At 38.8% G+C, this 20,968-nt stretch overlaps 1 protein-coding gene across 1 annotated transcript in view; it reads right to left on the bottom strand.

Moving 5' to 3' along the window:
* The window catches only part of DNAH11 (dynein axonemal heavy chain 11), a 340,086-nt gene that overhangs the window by 45,878 nt on the left and 273,240 nt on the right, over positions 1-20,968 (bottom strand). The window contains exons 66-68 of the mRNA XM_021063429.2: positions 9,003-9,207; positions 7,993-8,157; positions 6,138-6,278 (exon numbers count right to left, since the gene is read on the bottom strand). Of these exons, the coding sequence (XP_020919088.2) occupies positions 6,138-6,278; positions 7,993-8,157; positions 9,003-9,207 (511 nt within the window). The remainder of the gene's footprint in view (positions 1-6,137; positions 6,279-7,992; positions 8,158-9,002; positions 9,208-20,968) is intronic.

The raw sequence follows: 20,968 nt of genomic DNA, 5'->3' as shown, positions 1-20,968 counted from the left end.
AGTTTGCTGCCATTACTATTATTTTTACACTAAAATAAAATCTACCCACATTTCCTCCCTCATCAATTGAACTGCATTGTCCCCTCTCCTTCTACCCATGTACTTTAACTACACACACACAATTGTGGTAAAGTACACAAAATGTAATATTTACCATCTTAATAATTTTAAGTGTACTGTTCAGTAATACTGAGTATATTCACAGTGATGTACAGCCAATCTCCAAAGTGTTTCCTTCTGAAAAAACTGTTAAAGGACAACCCATTTAAACATTGATTTCCTAATAACTATTCCCTCTCCCCACCTGCCCTTGGGAATCACTCTTGTACGCTGTTTCCTTGAGTTTGACTACTCTAGATACCCCATAGGGTAGAATTATAGTATTTGTCTAATTGGGAAAGGCTTGCTGCGCTTGGTATAATATTCTTGGGGTTCATCTATATTGTAGCATGTGTCAGAATTTCCTTCCTTTTTAAGGATAAATAATATTTAATTGTGTGTACACGCCACATTTTGTTTATCCACCATCCACGGATGGACATCTGGGTTGCTTTCTTCCACCTTTTGGCTATTGTGAATAATGAGGCTATGAGCATGGATGTACAAATATCTCTGAGACCATTCTTCAATTCTTTTGGGTATATGTCCAGAAACAGAATTGCTGAATCATATGGCAGCTTTTATAAAAGCTGTCATATTGTTTTCCAAAGTAGCTGCACTGTTTTACATTCTTACCAACAGTGCACAAGTATTCCAGTTTTCTCCACATCATTGCCAACATTTGTTATTTTCCATTACAAAATATTGTAGCTATCCTTACAGGTATGAAATGGTATCTCACTGTAATTATGATTTGCATTTTCCTACGGATTAGTGATGTTTAGCATCTTTTTTTTTTTTTTTTTTTTTTGGCTTTTTAGGGCCACACCTGCAGCATATGGAGGTTTCCAAGCTAGGGGTCAAATCAGAGCTACAGCTGCCGGCCTACACCCCAGCTCACAGCAACACCAGATCCCTTTAACTCACTGAGCAAGTCCAAGGATCGAACCCCCAACCTCGTGGTTCCTAGTTGGATTCATTTCCACTGCGCCACGACGGGAACTCCTTGAACATCGTTTCAAAGGCTCATTGGTCATTTGTATGTTTTCTTTGGAGAGATGTGTAGTCAAGACCTCTGCCCATTTTTCAACAGGTTGTTTTGTTGTTGTTATTCCACCCATGTACTTTTATCCCTTTTGATTATCTCATTCCTTTTAAAGTAACCCAATATTTGTTTTTTTTTTTTACACTATTGCATGTCATGGCAATAATGGAGCTGCATATATATATATATATATATATATATATATATATATATATCCAAATATATGTCTACAAATAGAAACAACATAAAATATGAATATTTTGACAGGAACCATAGACCACGGATTGATTTGCCTTGAATCACACATATCTGAATGAAAGTAAAACCCTACAATGATGGAGTAAACATTGGTAAGAACATATTAAAAAAGTCCTCATTTGATATTTACACTTAAAAATCAGTTTTAAATTTACACTTAATATACCCATTGAGTATACAGTTTGAGTTCTGACAAGTATATATGCTTCAGTAACAATCACTGCCATCAGTATGTAGAACCTTTCTGTGTATGTCACTCCAAAAGTCCTCGTGTGCCTCTTCGCAGTCCATTTCCACCAGCATCCCTACCCCTGCACACGGATGAACTGTTTCTGGCAGAGCAGATTCATTTTCGGATCATAGAGAACACACCTGCTGGTGCCTGGCTGCTGCTTCTCAGCATGATGTTTTGTGATCTATCACTCACATATGTATCAGTAGCTGCTACCTTTATACTGTGGGTAATATCCCACTGTAAGGATACATCAAATTTGTATGTCCATTTACTTCTTAATCCTGTAAGTTTTTTCCAAAGGCTATTTTGAATAAAATAGCTATTTTTTTCTGGCTATTATAATAAAAAGTATCTATGAACATATATAAACAAGTTTTTTGAGTGGACACGTGTTTTCATTTCTCTTGGGTCAATACCTAGAGTAGAAATATAGGAACACTTTGTAGTGAATGTAAAACTTTAAAAGAACCTGCCAAATTGTCTTCCGGAATGGTTTTACTACTTTGCATTCACACCAGAAATGTGAGAAAGTTGCGATACCCTATCTGTGCTAACACTTGTCATTGACAGTCTTGTAAATTTTAGCCATTCTACTAGGGATAGAGTAATAACTCATTTGGCTTTTACTTTACATTTCTCTGATGACTGTGGAGCATTTTTAAAAAATTATTATTTTTATTATTTTTTCATCTTTTTAGGGCTGCACACGTGGCATATGGAAATTCCAAGGCTAGGGTTTGAATTGGAGCTGCAGCTGCCAGCCTACACCACAGCCATTGCAAAGCCAGATCCAAGCTGCTTCTGCGACCTACACCACAGCTCAGGGCAATAGCAGATCTTTAACCCACTGAGTGAGGCCAGGTATCAAACCCGCATCTGCATGGACACCAGTCAGGTTCTTAACCTGCTGAGCTACAGTGGGAATTCCTGTTGAGCATTTTAAAAACATGCTTATGATCAATGCATATGTCTTAGTATATGACATGTCCAAATATTTCACCTATATTTTAATTGGGTTGTTCTTCTTGCTGCTAAGTTATGCAAGCTCTTTATATATTCTGATACTAGTTCCTTGTTACATATATGTAGTAGAAATAACTTTTACTAGTCTGTGGCTTGCCTTTTCATTTTCTTAATATCTTTTGAAGACAATACATTTTTAAATTTAAGTTCAATTTATCCATTTTTTCTTCCTTGTATCCTAAGAATACCTCTTTGCCTAACCCAAAGCCTAAATATTTTCATGCAGTATTTTCCTAGAAATTTTGTAGCTTAGCATAATCATTTTGAGTTATTTTGTATATAGAGTGAGGTAGTGGCCAAGGTTCATTTTATACCATGTGGATATCTAGTTGTCCAAGCATTATTTGTTATAAAAATGATCCCCTCCTCATTGAATTGCCTAGGCATTCACTGCCCAAAATTAGTTGACCATGGAATTCCCTTTATGGCTCAGTAGTTAATGAACCCGACAGGATCCATGAGGATGTGGGTTCAATCCCTTGCTTTGCTTGTGGGTTAAGGATCTGGCGTTGCTGTGAGCTGTGGTGTAGGCTGCAGACTCAGCTTTGATCCTGCATTGCTGTGGCTCTGGCGTTGGCTGGCCGCTGTAGATCCGATTCTACTCTTAATCTGGGAACTTCCATATGACACAGATGTGGCCCTAAAAAGCAAAAATAAATAAATAAATAAATAAATAAATAAATAAATAAATAACAAAAATAGTTGACCATACTTTTGTGGGTCTACTTCTAGACTCTCTATTCTGTTCTACTGGTCAATGTATTTTTTCTTTAGGTCAATTATTATAGTAAGTATTGAAATCATGCACTTTAAATTGTCCAAATTGTTCTTTTTCAAAATTATTTAGTTGTTTTAAAGGCTTTGCATTTCTAGAATTTTAGAATCAGTTTGCCAATTTCTATCCCCCCACCCCAGCGCCAAAAAAACCCAACCTTCTGGGATTTTAACTGAGACTGAATTAAATCCATATAGTAATTTGAAGAGGACTGATATCTTAATAATATTGAGTATTCCAAGCCATAAACATGCTCTCTCTCATTTAGTTTAGGCCTTCTTTAATATTCTTCACAGTGTTTTGCAGCTTTTAGTATGCAGATTTTGTATGTTTTATTAAAATTATCCCTAAGAGTTTTAAGATTTTGGAGGCTATTATAAAAAGAATTGAGTTATTACTTTTATTTTCTAATTGTTTGTTCCTCATATATCAAAATACAGTGAATTTTGCATATTGACTTTATATCCTGTGACTGTGCTAAAAAACTCACTTCTTAGTTCTTGTATGTTTTTGTAGCTTACTTCTACATATATGGCTGGGTCATCTGTGAAAAATATGAAGTTTCTTGTTTATAAATCTCTGTGCCTTTTATTGCACTAGCTGTAACCTCCACTGCAGTGTTGAATAGGAGATTTACGGGATGACATCCTTGTTTTGCTCTTGATCTTAGGGGAAGCATTCAAATTTTCAACATTAGGTATAATGTTAGATGCAAATTTTTATAGATGCCCTTCATCACACAGAGAAGTCACCATCTACTTGCAGTTTACTCAGGTTTTTTTTTTTTTTTTTTCCTTTTTACTGAGGTGTTGAAATTTGTCAAGTTCTTTGCATCCTTTGAAATATTTTTGCTTTTCTCTTTTATATGCTATGAGCATAAAGAATCATATTGTGTGCTTTTTAAATGTTTAACCAACTTGCATTTCTCGCATAAATTCCACTGGGGCATAACAGCTTGTGCTTTTTACATGTGGCTGGATTCAATGAGCCAATCTCTTCTTTAGTAGTTTTCAATAATGTTCATGGCAGGGGTTGCTCCAGAGTTCTCTTTTCTTCTAATACCTTAGTCTAGTTTGGTATTTGGATGGTCCCCATTCTCCTTCTATACTGTTCCTGTTCTAAAATCCAATTCCACTGTGCTTCTCCAAGTTTCTGCACTTGTTCCATATTACTAGAAACCTAATAGTTATTCTTGACTCTTCTTCTTTATAACTGCTCATATTCACTCCATCTCCAAGAGCTGATTATTCTAGCTTCAAAGCATATTATAGGTCTGTTCAGTTCTGAGTCTTCTGCCATCATACATGTGAGTCATTTGCCTATAGACTCTCAATGGCTTCTTGCTGCCACATACTGTAATCCAAGCTCCCCAGCACGGCCTGGGAGATGGCATTGATCTAGACCCTCCCACCACTCAGGACTCACATTTGCCATCTTTTTCCTCACTCATTACCCTCCAATCACTATCAGATTTGCTCATTACCTGGAATCTTGAAAATTCTTTCATGTCTCATATGTCCTGGTTTTCTCCAAATATTCTACATGGCTAATTCCCATGTAACCTCCAGAATTAGGTATAACCTCACTTCTTCTGAGTGATCCTCCCTGAGCCCCCAGTAGAACAGCCCTTCCATCCCTATTGTTTTCTCTCATTGTACTTGTCACTTTCTCTTTCTCTCACACACACACACACACATCTATATATCTGCACTCGTATGTGTGTTTTGCAAAACTGTACACTCAGTAACTAATATAGCATCTGGCCCTGTGATTGATTTCAACAGCTCTTTGTTTAAAAAAAATGATTGACAGGGAGTTCCCACTGTGACACAACAGGATGGGCAGCATCTCTGTAGCACCAGGACACTGGTTCAATCCCAGGCCCAGCACAGTGGGTTAAGGGATTTGGCATTGCTGCAGCCGTGGCATAGGTTGCAACTCTGGTTTGGATCTGACTCCTGGCCCAGGAATTCCATATGCCAGGAGGCAGCTAAAAAGAAAAGAAAAGAAGAAAAAAAAAAAAAAAAAGGAAAGAAAAAAAGGACTAAATTAAATTATGACTTAAAAAAAAAAAGAAAAAAGCTGAATGGCAGAATGAATGAATACTGCCCAGAGGAAGAAGGGTACAAAGTAAAGAGCATAAGCTTCGGAGTCAGTCATGGGTTCAAATTCTGACTCTTACGGTTATGAAATGTGAATTCTTTGGTAATTTGTTTAAAATGTGAAAATGCTAGTTTTTTAAAAATAGGGATAAAATAATATACTTTCTCGAAATGTTTTAGGCATAAGAATGAATCCAAGTGTGAAGGTATATGCATGTGACAGTGGCTTAATCAATAGTTAGTCTCAATTTTTCTCCCTCCATACCAAAATAAAATGGGAGATCTTTTTATAAGACACCTCCACTTTCACAAAGAAAGGATAGGAGCCTCAAAGATAATTCCTTTACATAGCAAATGGCTTAAGACTCTGTTTAAAAACAAGATTGTGTATTTTGATGTTACATGGTTTATCTCAAAGCTTTGTTGAAAATTATATACAAAAACTACTGAGAAAGTGAGGATTTTTTTTTCCCTCTTTTTCTAGCTAGATTTTCATGACCGCCTGCCGGATACACTAATTGCTTAAAAATAAATTCTAAACTTTCAGCAACAAGTTGAACTCCTGAAGTTTAAATTTTTTCTTGGCCTATTCATCATTACCTTCAAAGAGAATTGATAGATGGGATTGATTTTTCTGAGGTCATTAATAACAAAATAAAGAAGAGATGCTCTTGCTGCCACGGGTCTGTAACGTTCTCGGGCCTCGTTGATTTTTCTTTCATTTTCTCTAGCTTCGATCACCTATGGTGGAATCAAACAACACGAGTAACTTACTTTCATATTCTCTATGTGATGGAAGAGACATATCTCAAATGAGAAATCAGTAGTACTAAAAAAGAGATAAGTATGGCATCTCTGTGCTTGAGTTTTTCTAACGTCATAAAATTCACATTTTAAATAATTTTTGTATAAACTGAGTTTTAAATGGGAGTGGACCTACCTCTAGCGGTATTATGGTTACAGATTAAACGAACCTGGTTGTTTTTCATGTACAGAATTTATTCTGAGTGATGTCACCTTGCTGCCTCCCCTGTCTCTTTCAGGGGTTAATAATCCAGCTCTATCACCTCCCAGGGATAGCTCTTAAAAGTCTGCTGGGTCAATTCAATGCCAATAACTTTATTAGTCAACAAGGCATACAGAAGCAGCCAAGGTCAATAAAACATCCAATAGCCATGCTTACTCAACAGCCTTTATGTGAAGACTCTCATGACTGTCTAGTTCTGACTTTGCACCGAATCGTCCATATGCTCACATATTTCAATTTAGTTTATCTTTGTATTAGTCTCTGGGTACATTCACTGAGATAATTAAATACACACACACACACACACCTCAACCATCATCAACTGACAAATTCATTTTTATTCCAGACACAAATTTCTTCTACCTACGACTACTCCTGGTCCTGGAGCTTTGTAATATACAGTATTTGTCCAGCCATTTTTTTTTTAATAGATCTGATTCATCATACTTGTGTGTAAAACGAAACAAAGAAAATACAGCACAGAGAGGGAAGTCCCTACATGGCAATATATTAGGAACATAAGAAGAGATATTTTAAGAGACAATTAGAAGTTAACTTCAAAGCTAAGACCTAATTTACTTAATTGCTCTAATCTTTACCATCTTAGGAGCCACCTAGAATTCACTTACTTAAAAGGAGAGTAATTTGGGATTCCATTTCCTTGTTTAAATGACGACAAATATATTGGATGTGTGGTGACGCAGCCTTGGCTGGGTAATTAATAGATTACCTAGTAATGAGGCTATTCCAGAAAGCAAATACGGGTTCCTCTCATTCTGAAACATCAGAACTGTAAGGGTTAGCAGCCACTTGTGAAAGTCCAAGTGCATGCAGAAGGCATACTGGAATACAAGTTGGACATTCAGCAGGAAGTCTGCTAAATGAAAAATTTTTTTTTCTGGCTTTTAGGAAATGTCACTTTCCCAGGGGGAATAATGCATTTGAGCACAGCAGGAGACCATGCCTAGCTCAGTCTCCCAGCACTGAAGACCTGTAAACAAAACTCTAGTGCTAAGTATTTCTCTAAAATGTACAACAGACCAGGAAGCCTGCGGTGTGACTGCAGGATGCCAGTTTTTCAGAGCTGGACGCTAAGCCTTTTTAGATTTTAGACTGTACAACCCAGCAGGGCCCAGTTTTCTTCAAATTCAGTCACTCAGGAAAAAAAAAAAATAATAGCCTGACAGTCAAATTTGAATGATTGGATCTTTGCTGAATTGGGAGAAGCACACATTCAACCACTTCTATCTCCATTCAGAAGCCCACACAGTCCACGATTTTAAGGGCAGGTGATGAAAAGACCCAAACTCTAGAGAGTCGGTCCTCTTAGAGAAATGGCCAAGTTTGATTCCACTTTCCACTTTCACTCTGAGCACTTCGTTCAAATAGAGCATTAAAACCCACCAGGCAGCCTCTGCCTCTTCCTACCTTGCGCTCTATCTCGGCCGCGGTGGCCTTGGCCGTCTCCAGTCTCTCCACCAGTTTGGTGTCGTCTAGAAAGCTCCCCTCTGCCGCAGAGAGACGCAGAAGGAGATCGTCCTCCAGATACTTCAGCTCTATCTTACAATCATTTTGGTGCTTTGTCAAAACCAACTAACACAAACCAAGCAAAGTGTGAGAAAGAGTGGTTCAGTTCATGTTTTTAAGCAGAGTTTCCTCAATCATCAATTTCATGGAATCATATACAATAAAACACACAGCATGAAAACGGTTCTAATCATGATTTTTAAAAATTCTTTAAAAAAATTCAGAAGACATGTTAAGAGCTGGTTACACTCCAGGGTCCAGAGCACGACCCTATATCATAATCACTGAACATCTTGAACCTAGAGAAAGAAACTTCCGGTTTCTGTTTCACATCTAAAGAGAGAGAAGTCATTATTTCCATCCTCACACCAGGAAAAAAAGCTAATCAACAATCCTTCTTGTATCCATCCATCAGAGAACTGAGGTCACAGGGCACCTGCTACCCAATGTAGAGATGGGTGAGTATAGACAATCATAGCTTATCAGGAACATTGAGGTAGAAAGTGGGCAATTCCTGGAGGTGGAACTTAAGACTTAAAAACTCCCAGGGGTGCAAGTATTTGGGAATCTTTTAGGGAGAGGAAGCCCAGGGGAGACTCCTCCCTGCCCTGGGCAGAGAGAAAGAGATCACTCTCTTCCTTCCAACCCTCCAGGGCAGGTACCTGATTCTCTAGCCCTACTTCCCATGACTGTTTTGCCTCTTGGTCCTAGTCACTTGTGACAAACAAAACTTACAACTAGCTCTATCTGTGGCACAAGCCTAATTACTTTCTTTGTCAGAAGTACCCTTGAATTGTGGCTTAACTGTTCACATACATCCTCATGCCATCTTCTAGTCCTTGTGTCTGGCACACTAATGTGTGCAAAGAAGGAAGTGAATATGTGTTGGGGGGTGATTTCATAATTTTTACCTTAAGTTTCTCCAAATCTGGCCTTTCAATGCTGACAACCTCTGCCAGCAGCTGGGCTTCCAGACCATCTTGTGTGACTGTGAAATTGAGAAGGGTGGTCTGAGCTTGCAATTCTGGCTTATAGTGAGGATTTGCCAGCTTTGTGTGAAGGATAAGACGAAAGTTGTGGTTAAATTCACATTCTTTATCTCCGATCTTGATATACCTAAAGGGGGCATAACACAGACATTCAGGGGATTTCCATGAAGTATAACTGATATTAAAGTGTGAGTCCAGTCCTGTATTATGGGAATGGACAAAGGCTACCAAACCAGGTGACTCATGATTTTTCATCTACTCTCCATTTTTCTTAAGGATAAGAGGAATAAGAATTCTCTATTAAACTTCTATATGATTAAGTTTCTTTACATGTAAAATATAATAGTAGTACTCACTTCATAGTGTCACTGTGACAATTAAATACAATAAGTCACATAAAGAACCTGTAACAAATACTAGCTTCTATCATTATGCTCTCTGTGATTAACCTTACATTAAACATTGCTATTCTTTAAGGAAAAAATGAGTATGTGTGTGTGTGTGTGTGTGTGTGTGTAATATTCGTATGAAAAATACATATACTTGTCCTTAAACATGTTTAATTTTAAGCCACTTAAAATGATGCAGACGTGATTCTTTTTTCTAAGCCTCTGTCATGTGATTACGAGTAACTAGAGCAAATAATAATAATAATAATAATAATAATAAATATTCCTCAGTCACTTTACCCAATCCCAATCCTTTTGGCACTGGCTCAAAAGGAAAGTTTAAGAAGCTTGTTATGGGGAATGCATGGACAACATTCTTCCAGGCTCGCTCTCATACAGGGGTGCGGGGGCCTCTCAGCAACAATGCTTCTGTTTTGTATTCCTATTCCTCTGGCTACAGGGACCAGGAACAGGTACTTCAACCAAGCTGTTCCAATCAGAGCAACTTTTCCTGGGATTTAGGATTGGGACACAGTGAAGGGAGAGTTGGAACTGTAACCTATAAACTTGTGTTATTGAGTAGCTTTGTCCTGCTGGTGAACCGAGCAGCAGAGAAAGATAGTCCTAGTTCTCAAGGAAGAATCATTAAACCAATATTCAGATGAAAGAATAATGCAAGGGGAGCACGTTCGAGGTTTTACGGGCTTCCAGGTCCCCTCTTCCTGAAGCCTGGCTACATCTTCACCTCAGTTGTCAGGGCACCCTGGAGTCTTGCAACATCCTGTTTTACTTAACCAAGATAGAGGTGGGTCCTGCAATTGCAAGGAAAGCTCTGAATGAATGCAGCCTCTCCCCAAGGAGAGGGCCTGATTCTTCTCTGCCTTAGATGCTGAGATTTAATTTCTAAGGGCCTTATCACCTAGGCTCTGTTGCTCTCTGGGTTCTGCATGGCCGTGGCCAATGGGAACCCCAGCAGGAGCTAGCCGAACAGGAGGAGAGAGAGGTCAAGGTGGGTCTTTACTGCTTCAGGGCTGCAGTCTGTGGAGGCTGTGTCCTACCATGACCCTTCCACAGCTCTGCTTGGAGGATCCAGTAACACCTTCAGGCCTAGGGGCGGTTAACAGTGTCCTGGGACCGCATATCCTTTGTGCCCTCACTACCTCTACTGGGTTCTCTTCATTCTACACTCTGCAAATTTTTTTAAACAGTCACTATGTTAAGTCTACGTTAATTCACAGCTAAATCACTATGTTAATTCTATTGAATAATTCCAGCCTACTTTGCAGTCTTTTTCCTGCCAAGGGCCTGCTATGAGGATCCAGTAAAGGGGAAGTTTAATTTTTGCACCAGACAGATAGAAACCATGAATCTTAGAACTTTTCAAATTCTTCCATACAGTGGCCTGAACTACACAGGAGTGAAAATTCATGTAAGAAGCCTGAGTGGAGTTCCCATCATGGCACAGCAGAAATGAATCTGATTAGCATCCATGAGGACACAGGTTCGATCCTTGGCCTCGCTCAGTGGGTTAAGGATCCGGTGTTGCCGTGAGCTGTGGTGTAGGTTGCAGACGAGACTCGGATCTGGCATTGCTGTGGCTGTGGCGTAGGCTGGCAGCTATAGCTCCAATTTGACCCCTGCTCTGGGAACCTCCATATGCCATGGGTGGGGCCCCCCAAAAAAAAGAAGACAAAAAAAGAAAAAAATAAGAAGAAGCCTGAGTGCGTGGCTCAAGAAGGAGCGTCTTTGCAGTCTCCTATCTTCCCTTAAATACTTAACAAAATTCTGGATTCTTCCCTATTAAGTGTATATTTTAATGCAGGTACCATGAAGATAAGAATATTTTCCAAAGCCCATATTGTCTTTAATTTAAATATAATGTTTTAAATAGTCATAAGAAAAAAAATGACTATTGATCTCACTGACTTACAGGTGAGATGTTACTTTGCTAAACTTACCAACTTTGGAAAATTGGATGAGTTAAAAAAAAAAAACATTGTTTAATAAGTTCAGCATTCAGGCAATATTCTTTATTAAAATGTCACAATATTTGCAATAACTTTTTCGAATTTGAGGCGAGGTACTCAGAATGCCATAGCGTGACAATATTTTGGGGTGCTCTTGGTGGATGTTTCATAACTGTGTCTTGCTCTGAGATGAAGTCTCTTGTGTCATATGGTGAGGAGAGAGGGCCCCTGATTCACTGGCCACTCTATTTGACTAAGAAAATTTTTATACAACAATTTTGGTGTACAGAGATTGTTTTCAAAATCATAGTTTTCTTAAATTGCTAAAACCTTAATCACTAAATCAATCACCAAAGTTTTAATCACTACAGCTAAGAATCTCAAAAGACTGATGGGATTCATGACCTACTGTTTCCATCCAATTCTTAACTTTTGTTTCCATCGTAGTGATATTTTACTTCAACAAAACTTTCACTGTTTTTGGTTAGGTGTCTAGGTTTGAAAAAGATCGGCCAAATAGGCTACTTTGGAAGCCATTTTTCCTCAAGCTGAATGGTAAATTCATTCATGTATCGAGTTTTGTATCAGGACTTTCTACTGTTTAATTTTTTTTCCCCAGAGTAAAAAAGGAGCAATTCAGGTGACAACCCTTTTCTAAGCCAGTATATATCTCTATACCTATTCCCCCTTTAAAAAAAAATTAAAAAAAGTATTCACATCACTTTGAAAGTGAAGCAATGAGAACATCAAGAGACGCATGAACTACATAGAGGTCAATTGTTGTAAGTGAGTCAGAAGTGGCTGCTGGTGGGTCATGAGCACAGTGGTCCTGAGCCCTTGTTTTAAAATCACGGAAATGATACCATTTGTTCACACTTTTGCATGTATTTTCCAGCTGATGTCATGTTTAAGATGATAATCATTACCTTATGATAATTTCTTCAATTATTTATCATGAAATATGTTACAATTGAACATTCATTCACTCAGCAAGCAGATACTGAACATCTGTGCCAGGCTATCAGAAAGTCTTCTAGAAAGGGTGGGGGGAAAATGTAATGTATACATGTAAGGATAACCTGACCCCCTTGCTGTACAGTGGGAAAATAAAAAAATTATAAAAAAAAAAAAGAAAGTCTTCTAGACATTGGGTGTAAAATCATTACCAAGACAAGAATGGTCTCTGCTCTAACACTTTCACTTATTCTCTCATAATGGGCACGAGGACTAGGAAATTTTGCATACTGATTCATTCCTTCACTTATCCAGCTCAATGAATAAATATGTATTAAGTGCCTACAATGACCAGTCATATAAAAATCAAAGATCTTGCTCAACTGAGAGGCAAAGGAACTGAATTGATATTTCTCTGAAGAAGATCTTCATGTCCAATCAACCCCTGAAAAGATGTTCACCATCATTACTCATCAGGGAAATGCAAATCAAAGCCACAGCGAGGTGCCACTTTATACCCATGAGATGGTTTTAATAAAAAAACTGACAATAATTAGTGCTGGTAAGGAGATAGAAAAATTAGAACACTTATATGATGGAAATGGTGCAAGCAATTTGGCAAACAGTTTGGCAGTTTCTTACAATCTTAAGCATGGAAGTACCCTTAAACCAGTGATTCTATTCCAAGGTACATACCCTAAAGAAAGGGAAGCATATAGCCACAAAGAATTTGTACACAAATCTTTATAGCGCCATTATTCACAATTGCCAAAAGGGGGAAACAACCCAGTGCCCATAAACTTATGAATGGATAAACAAATTGTGGTCCACCCACACAATGGAATATTATTCAGCTATAAAGAGGAAAGAAGTACTGATATAGGTTACAACATAGATGAATTTTGAAACATTAAGTCAAAGAAGCCTATCACAGAAGTCCATAGTATCATATCAGTCTATTTACAGAAAATGTCCAGAATAGGCAAATCAATAATGTTGGAAATCAGATTAGTGGTTGCCTAGGAATTTCTATTCTAAAATTGATTGTGGTAATGATGGCTCAATGCTGTGAATACACTAAAAACCACTGAATTGTTCACTCTGAATGATTAAACTGTATGGTATGGGAATTATATCTCAATAATGAGATTACCAAAAGAGAAGAGGAAAGAACAATAATCTATCAAGAGGTCAAGCACTAACACTTGAGCTTTTATCAATCTGTAAGGTAAGACATCGTGCTAACTATCGTTTCTCTGAGGTTCGTGCTTGATTTTTGAGCATAGTAACATGTATTACAGGATGGTCTTAATTGATAAGGATACCTTTCTTCTTTTTTTTTTTTTTTTCCTTTGTCTTTTTAGGGCCACACCCAGGGCATATGGAGGTTCCTAGGCTAAGGGTTGAATCAGAGCTACAGCTGCCGGCCTATGCCACAGCGACACCAGATCCAAGCCATGTCTGCGACCTACACCACAGCTCACGGCAACACTGGATCCTTAACCCACTGAACATGGCCAGGGATTGAACCCCTGTCCTCATGGACGCTAGTCAGGTTTGCTGATCACTGAGCCACGACGGGAACTCCTTTCTTAGTCAATCTGCTTCTTTTTGACTGAAGATGTATTCAGCCATATTTACAAGGGCAGTACCATCAAAATTTCTCCCATTACTTGAAATCAGATTAGTGGTTGCCAAGGGTTTCCAAAAGTGACCTTATAAAGAGCTTTGAGAAAATCTTTCTTTGCTAGTGTCATTCACTATATTACTGTTGACCTAGATTTCAAGACTTGTATGACTAGCTTTTAAAGGAAATTCTAAGAGTGACTTTTTTTTTTTTTTTTTTTTTTTGTCTTTTGTCTTTTTGTTGTTGTTGTTGCTGCTATTTCTTGGGCCGCTCCCACGGCATATGGAGGTTCCCAGGCTAGGGGTTGAATCGGAGCTATAGCCACCGGCCTACGCCAGAGCCACAGCAACGCGGAATCCGAGCCGCGTCTGCAACCTACACCACAGCTCACGGCAACGCCGGATCGTTAACCCACTTAGCAAGGGCAGGGACCGAACCCTCAACCTCATGGTTCCTAGTCGGATTCGTTAACCACTGCGCCACGATGGGAACTCCTAAGAGTGACTTTTTTGTGTAGTAAACTGCCTGGGGTGACTGGATAAGCAATGAGATCCTGCTCCATAGCACAGGGAACTATATTTAATCACTTGTGATGGAACATGATGGAGGATAAGGTGAGAAAAAGAACATATACATATGTGTGACTGGGTCACTTTTCAGTATAGCAGAAATTGACAATAAAATTTAAAAAAAAGTTGATACTCATTTACATCTCCAGACTAACAAAACTCATACTTTAAATAAAGCTCTGTGTGAGTCCGACTTGTGATTTTCTGCTTACTGCTTCATCTTGGTTTGGATTCATTCCTCCCTGGTGTAGTGTCTCTGAGAAACACCAGGTCTGTCATGACTTTGCATGATTTCAGGCTGAATGTTCCCTCATTTGCTTAAGAATTTTCAGGGCTTGGATTCATGCCTCTTAAATTTCCTTTTTAACCACTAACCTACATCCTCAGAGGAATAGAGGATTTAAGCTCTTTCCCACTTTAAAATTTAAAAATGTAAATTTAAATGAACACTGAATGAATCAAGCTGTGGATTGTCATTATTGTTGCCTAACAAGACAGCTCACTGTCAGGAGGGTTAGGAACTATGGTAAGAAATCAATTTAATTTTGAGATTTTTTTTGGGGGGGGGGGAGAGGAGGGGAGGAGGAGGGTGGAGGGTACGTGAGAATCAAAACAAGCCCCAACCAGATGACTAACACATCTGAAAGCTGCAGGTGTTGAGGCCTCATGGAGAAATCCCTATAGGGAAGTTGGAGAACTCTTTCTGTAAATGGCCAGAGTAAATATTTCAGGCTTTGTCAGCCACATACGTCTCTGCCATGTATTCTTCTTCGCTTTTAACAACTCTTTAAAACCATCCTCATGTACTTGTGGTTGCCAAGGGGAAGGGGGCTGGGGGAGGAATGGAGTGGGAGGTTGGGGTTAACAGATATAAGCTATTAGAAGATGGAGAAACAATAAGGCCCTACTGTATAGCACAGGGAACTATAGTCAACAGCCTGTGATAAACCGTCATGGAAAAGAATATGAGAAAAAAATGTACATATATGTATAACTCAATCACTCTGCTGTGCAGCAGAAATTGACAGAACATTGTACATCGACTATACTTAAATTAAAAAAAAAAAAACCCACAAAGCCATCCTCAGCTCATGGGCCACATCAAGAAAGGCTGCTTGGCAATCCCCATTCTAGTTGGGTCCACCAGTTAGTGGTATCAGCAACATCTACTCCTAAAGCAATGACAGCCGATCCCACTGGATTACCCAGTAACACCAAGTTACAATTTTTTCCAAGCAGCTGCTACTCCTAACTGTGCTTGCCTTCCTAAATTTTCAAGAAAAAATAGTGAGAGATGGGCCAATACAGAGCATGAAGCTCTGACAATTTTGCTTCTGGGTGGAGGTGACAAAAGCTTTCAACTGGTCAAATATGTATTAAACCCAGTATCTCACTGAAAGCCACACTCCACACACCAGAGGGGACTCCACGGTCCTAAAGCCCCCTTGCACACAGACATATGCCCCGAGGCCATCACGTGCACCAGCTTGAGAACCAGCAACCCATCTGCTTGAGGGACAGTCTGACTTTCTCTTTGAAGAGAGAGAGTTAATCAGGGAACTCGCTCTGCTGATGGCAGAGAGAAGGATGTCTGCCTATAAAACTGGCATTCTATTTTGCTCTGAAACATTATTTTATAGGTTTAGATTTCCCAGGGATAGTAAATTATCCTCAATTGGGGTGTTTATGATCTATGAAAGGCAAAAACTGCATAATGGCTCTGTGGGTTTTAACATTGCTGCTAGGTTAATTACTGGTTAATCTCCTATCTGGGAAAATTAAACAGATTGCGAGTGCTCTCTCCTGATTTGAAGGATCCAAAGAACAACGGAGTTAACCAGAGGGGTGGGAAAAGCAAACAATCACTTTGTTGTTTCTGTGAAAGACAGGAGTCCAGAGGTTGTAACTTCTTGAACACAGCTGGGGGAGGCGGGGGGGGGGCCCTCCATGTGCTTGAACTTCAACGCCAAGGAGAAGCAGCCGCAGGTGGGAAGGGCACCATGAATCATGGAACTCTACTCTCTTCCAGTTATTCTCTGAAAGCACTAGTTCTTAACCCATTTTCCAGGAATAGGACTCTGGCCCCTGACCCCGCAGCTTAATGAGAAGCAAGTAGGGTGGGATCTCTGAATGTGGGCTGGAGCTGCTACCAGAGGGTTGTATGCATCCCTCTGAGGGGGGTGGGGAGCCTCTCTGGCCCCCTCTTCTCACGAGCTGAGAATTGCTGGTTTGGACAGGACTGATTGTACGAACTCGCAACTGACATAAGATGGTTTTTCCCAGGACAGACACCGTGATTTAACTGGAGAAGGCAGAGAGGGAGCTGTTAAGATTCTTTCTCACCTAGCAGAGTTGTAATTTCAGAGCCAGAAGGGCCCCTAGGGATCGTTCAGCAGATTCCTTTTTATGGACCTAAAGACTTTATGACTTGTCCAAGGTCACATAGCTTAGTGGTAGAGCTGAGACTGGAACCTGGGTCTCTAGACTCCCAGTATAAAGTTCACTTCACCGTGTCCTGCTGCTGGGTAAATTGCTCTGTTGGATGGTGACAGCTTGTAACCCCAGCCTCTGTACCTGTCTGACCATCGATCACAGGAGGGTACTGAGAGAATATGACTGACTCAATAACAATCAATGGCCCCTAGAGAAAAAAAAAAACATAAAGCCACAGCTCCAAGGACATGCCCTGCTGATCTTTGGTTAGACAATTCTGTCCTTGTTTATGAAGGAGAACAGCACTGATGATGTATCGAGGTGTCCAGCTCTAATCCAAAGAGCTTTCATTTCTGGGACGTATTTTCATAAAAGGAACTACTTAATTTATAAAGTTTGAAAAATAAAGCACTCAACCTACAGAAAAAGTCTTCTATCTCCTGGCTTTCAGAAAAAGAAGATATAATCCCGAAGTATGCCCAAATGTGCAGTGAATTATTGTAATGCTGAGGGAGTTATTGTCTTATGAAGATAATCATGTACAAATTAACTATAAATTTAGTTTTCCATGTGTCAGGCTGACATAGAAATAAGACACCTTGGGAATTTCGAGATTCTTTCCAAGTTTATCCACAACCCAGCCAAGCGTTATCCTGGGGTGAGAAGATGTGTAATTTCTTCCTGTCATGGAAGATCATCATGGCTGTGGAGGATGAATTTGCAAATTACACGAAAAGGCACTTGAAAATAATTGGTGGAATAATTACCTAAAAAATAATTATTTGTGGAATAATTTCCCAAGGTTCATGGGATTTCTGTGATAGACGTGGGGAAACCTTTCTCCCAGTTATCTTATTTACTGGAAAGGCAGAATCTCTGTGAACCAAGAGAGATAGCAGCATCTCAAAATAACTAAGGTGGGAGTCTGAAGCTGGAGATTACAATCTGGATTTCTTAGTTCTAAGATACATGTCTGGAAACTATGGACATGTCTTTTACATTTGTTGGCACTGTTCTCAAGATTTAGTGTAGTTACTGTTGGAGTTCCTGTCGTAGCGCAGTGGTTTAACGAATCCGACTAGGAACCATGAAATTGCAGGTTCGATCCCTGGCCTTGCTGTGAACTGTGGTGTAGGTCTCTCGGATCCCGCATTGCTATGGTTCTGGCATAGGCCAGTGGCTACAGCTCTGACTGGCCCCCTAGCCTGGGAACCTCCATATGCCGTGGGAGCAGCCCAAGAAATGGCAAAGAGATAAAAAAAAAAAAAAAAAAAAAGATTTACTGTAGTTACTGTTGAATATGCCATCAGCCTTGGATCATAAAAACCTACTTGAATTTCTCTAGTGATCAGATATTCTTAGGATGTGAACACACACCACTGTTATTTTTTTATTGCCAGGCAAAACCAAACTTGGAAAAGCAGCATATTCAGTTTAGAATAAGGACTTGCTTTTGTGGCAGACTGGTCTTTACTAAGAATGGCTTCAGTAAAATTGTTTTGTTGTTGTTGCTTTTTAATTGCAAAACACTTCTCACAATGCTGTTTGGCGAGAAATTTCTAAAGATACTGCATTATTATACTGAAGGTTCTCACCCTAGGATGGTCAATTCAGAGAGCTAATACATTTCTCTGAATAGGAGGAATTCCATTCTCCAGGCCTCACTGGAGCCGATTTGTCAAGGTAAAGAGATAGCAGGTGGGTTTTGATATAAGTAAATAAAATAGTTCCATGAGTTGGGGGAAAAAGAAACACACTGAGGAGAAGAAAAAAACCTTCTCAATGGACATGTAAAAGCCTTACTGTATTGCCTGCTGTTTAAATGAAAAGCTTCTAGATTAGACCTGTGAGCTCCAACAACCCTGGCTGAGAGCACAGCCCAAGGGTCAGGTGCAGTGCTGGCAGAGGGGAGGCGTTACTTAGCAACCTCGGCATGAAAGCCAGTGCAAGGTGGTCACACCCGGCTCCTGAAGAAAGGATGCCACTGAAAGCTACACAGCTGGCCAGATGTTCAAGAAAAGAAAGGATGGTCCTGAATAGAAATGAGTTAATTGTCTTGCTGCTTCATACAGTTAATAGAAACAACATGCCCTTCTAAGATATAAGCAAACTCCTATTAGAATTAAAAAAAAAAAAAGATAAAAAGTGCAAAAGTCTGGGTACCTCTGAACATAAAAAAAAGCTAAAAAAATCATAGCGGTTTATTTCCTCTTTGAGATAAATATATGGCCCATATATATACAATATACATATATGTCTGTGTGTTTCAATACAGCCTCATTTAAACATGATAATACAGCATGAAAAAAAAATACTGGCTCTATTTATATTTGTTTATTTTAGAAAACTGCTTTTTTGAAGAAAAGACTCTAAAGGTTCTTAATCTGTGGCCCTGTGTGGTATTTACTTGCAGACAAAGTCAAACAATGTTAGCAAATGACTGAGAAGATGCACTCACTACCTGTAGACCCTGAATATTACACTATGAAATCTACACTTAAAAAAAAATCTTGATTGAACTTAAGGATAGAAAGGTTGCTGGAGGTCTTTTCTGCAATTAAACTTATTTTTTCAACTTTAGAAACTGGGAAAGACTAGGACACTGAATTCTACTACATGAGGGCATGAATTAACTTGAAAGTAAAAACATTCTTACCCACCAGGACATAATGAAAAAAGTACATAACTCCAGAGTTTATTGAAAAACTGAGCATCCAGCTCAAGAGAGAACATTCTATTACAATGTGGGATTTTATTTAAGAGGCTCTGGCTGAAATCCTATCCACGACCTCATTCAAATGGATGCTCAACTCCAAGAGCAGCAACATAACAATATTCAATACACTGGAGACATGCTACGTAAAACAATTCTTACTCATTTTAGCACAACTCTCAGAGAAACTTAGTCATTCTAAAATAAATACTGTCTGTAAAATACTGTCTCACTTTCATTTTATTATTTCTATAAAAACAGAATTTTTATAACAGAGAGCTAATATTTCTATTAGTTTTAAGGTTCTAGGGAAGGCTGCTTAAAGGCTATTACTAAAAGAGTAATTACATGAAATTAAATATGGAATGAAGTATAAAATGTCTTTAAAGATATTTATATGCTCAGAAACAAGTTGACATACATCTTCTAGTAAGGTTATTCCAGCTAAGATGGAAATTCAAAAATTACTTCAATAATATTTGGGGAGATTTGAAAGATTAAAGAGAGATAATTTTATGAAGATGCTTCACAGATCAGCAACTTCTCTAATATGTAAGCCAGTAAATTTGCTTTGGAAAAAGCACATGCTGATAAATCTTCCCAGATATGCTTTCTGTCGATTGAAACCATAAGATATATTTTACTTAAAATTAGGATTATCTGGAGTTTGGTAGGTTTAATTATTTGTAATTACCCAGGCTGTTGTCAGCCTGTGGCCATTTTATGACATTGGTATCTACTACGTGGGTCAGGTTCAACTGTATATCTTCTCAAACACAGATTTAATGTGCTATTGATGAAACCATTACTAGAACCAAATTAAAGTCTGGGCTGATGTATTGGTCCACAGGGAGCTGTCAGACCTGAAAGGACTAATTAGTATTCATTACTTCATACTCCACAACATTCCAATTATTAATGAACTTCAACTTTTGGACTATGCTAGATCTATCACAAGCCTCTTCTCAGACATTCATTACTAGGAACAATAGACTAATATTGGTTTTTTTTGTTTTTTTTTCAAAAGACCCCCAAAACAAACAGAATGAAAACAAACAAAAATATAACTAACAGCCAAAAACTTTCTGAGGGATCTGGCTTTCTTTTAGGAGTATGAAAGTATTATTCCACTCGCACTTGGAGCAGATGATAAAGTAAATACATTCTGGGTGAAGGTGCCAATTTTGCAATACCTGTGGGTTGTTTCCTCTTTTTTAAAATTGCTTTCAGGAGTTC

Source organism: Sus scrofa, chromosome 9 (genome assembly GCF_054392235.1).
Source record: "Sus scrofa isolate SSC_HxYL_T2T_F1_AM1 chromosome 9, Sscrofa_HxYL_maternal_Yorkshire_Landrace_v2.0, whole genome shotgun sequence".
In the NCBI taxonomy this organism is placed as follows: domain Eukaryota; kingdom Metazoa; phylum Chordata; class Mammalia; order Artiodactyla; family Suidae; genus Sus; species Sus scrofa.
The sequence above is the reverse complement of the archived record's forward strand: the minus strand, read 5'-3'. Positions and strand labels throughout refer to the sequence as shown.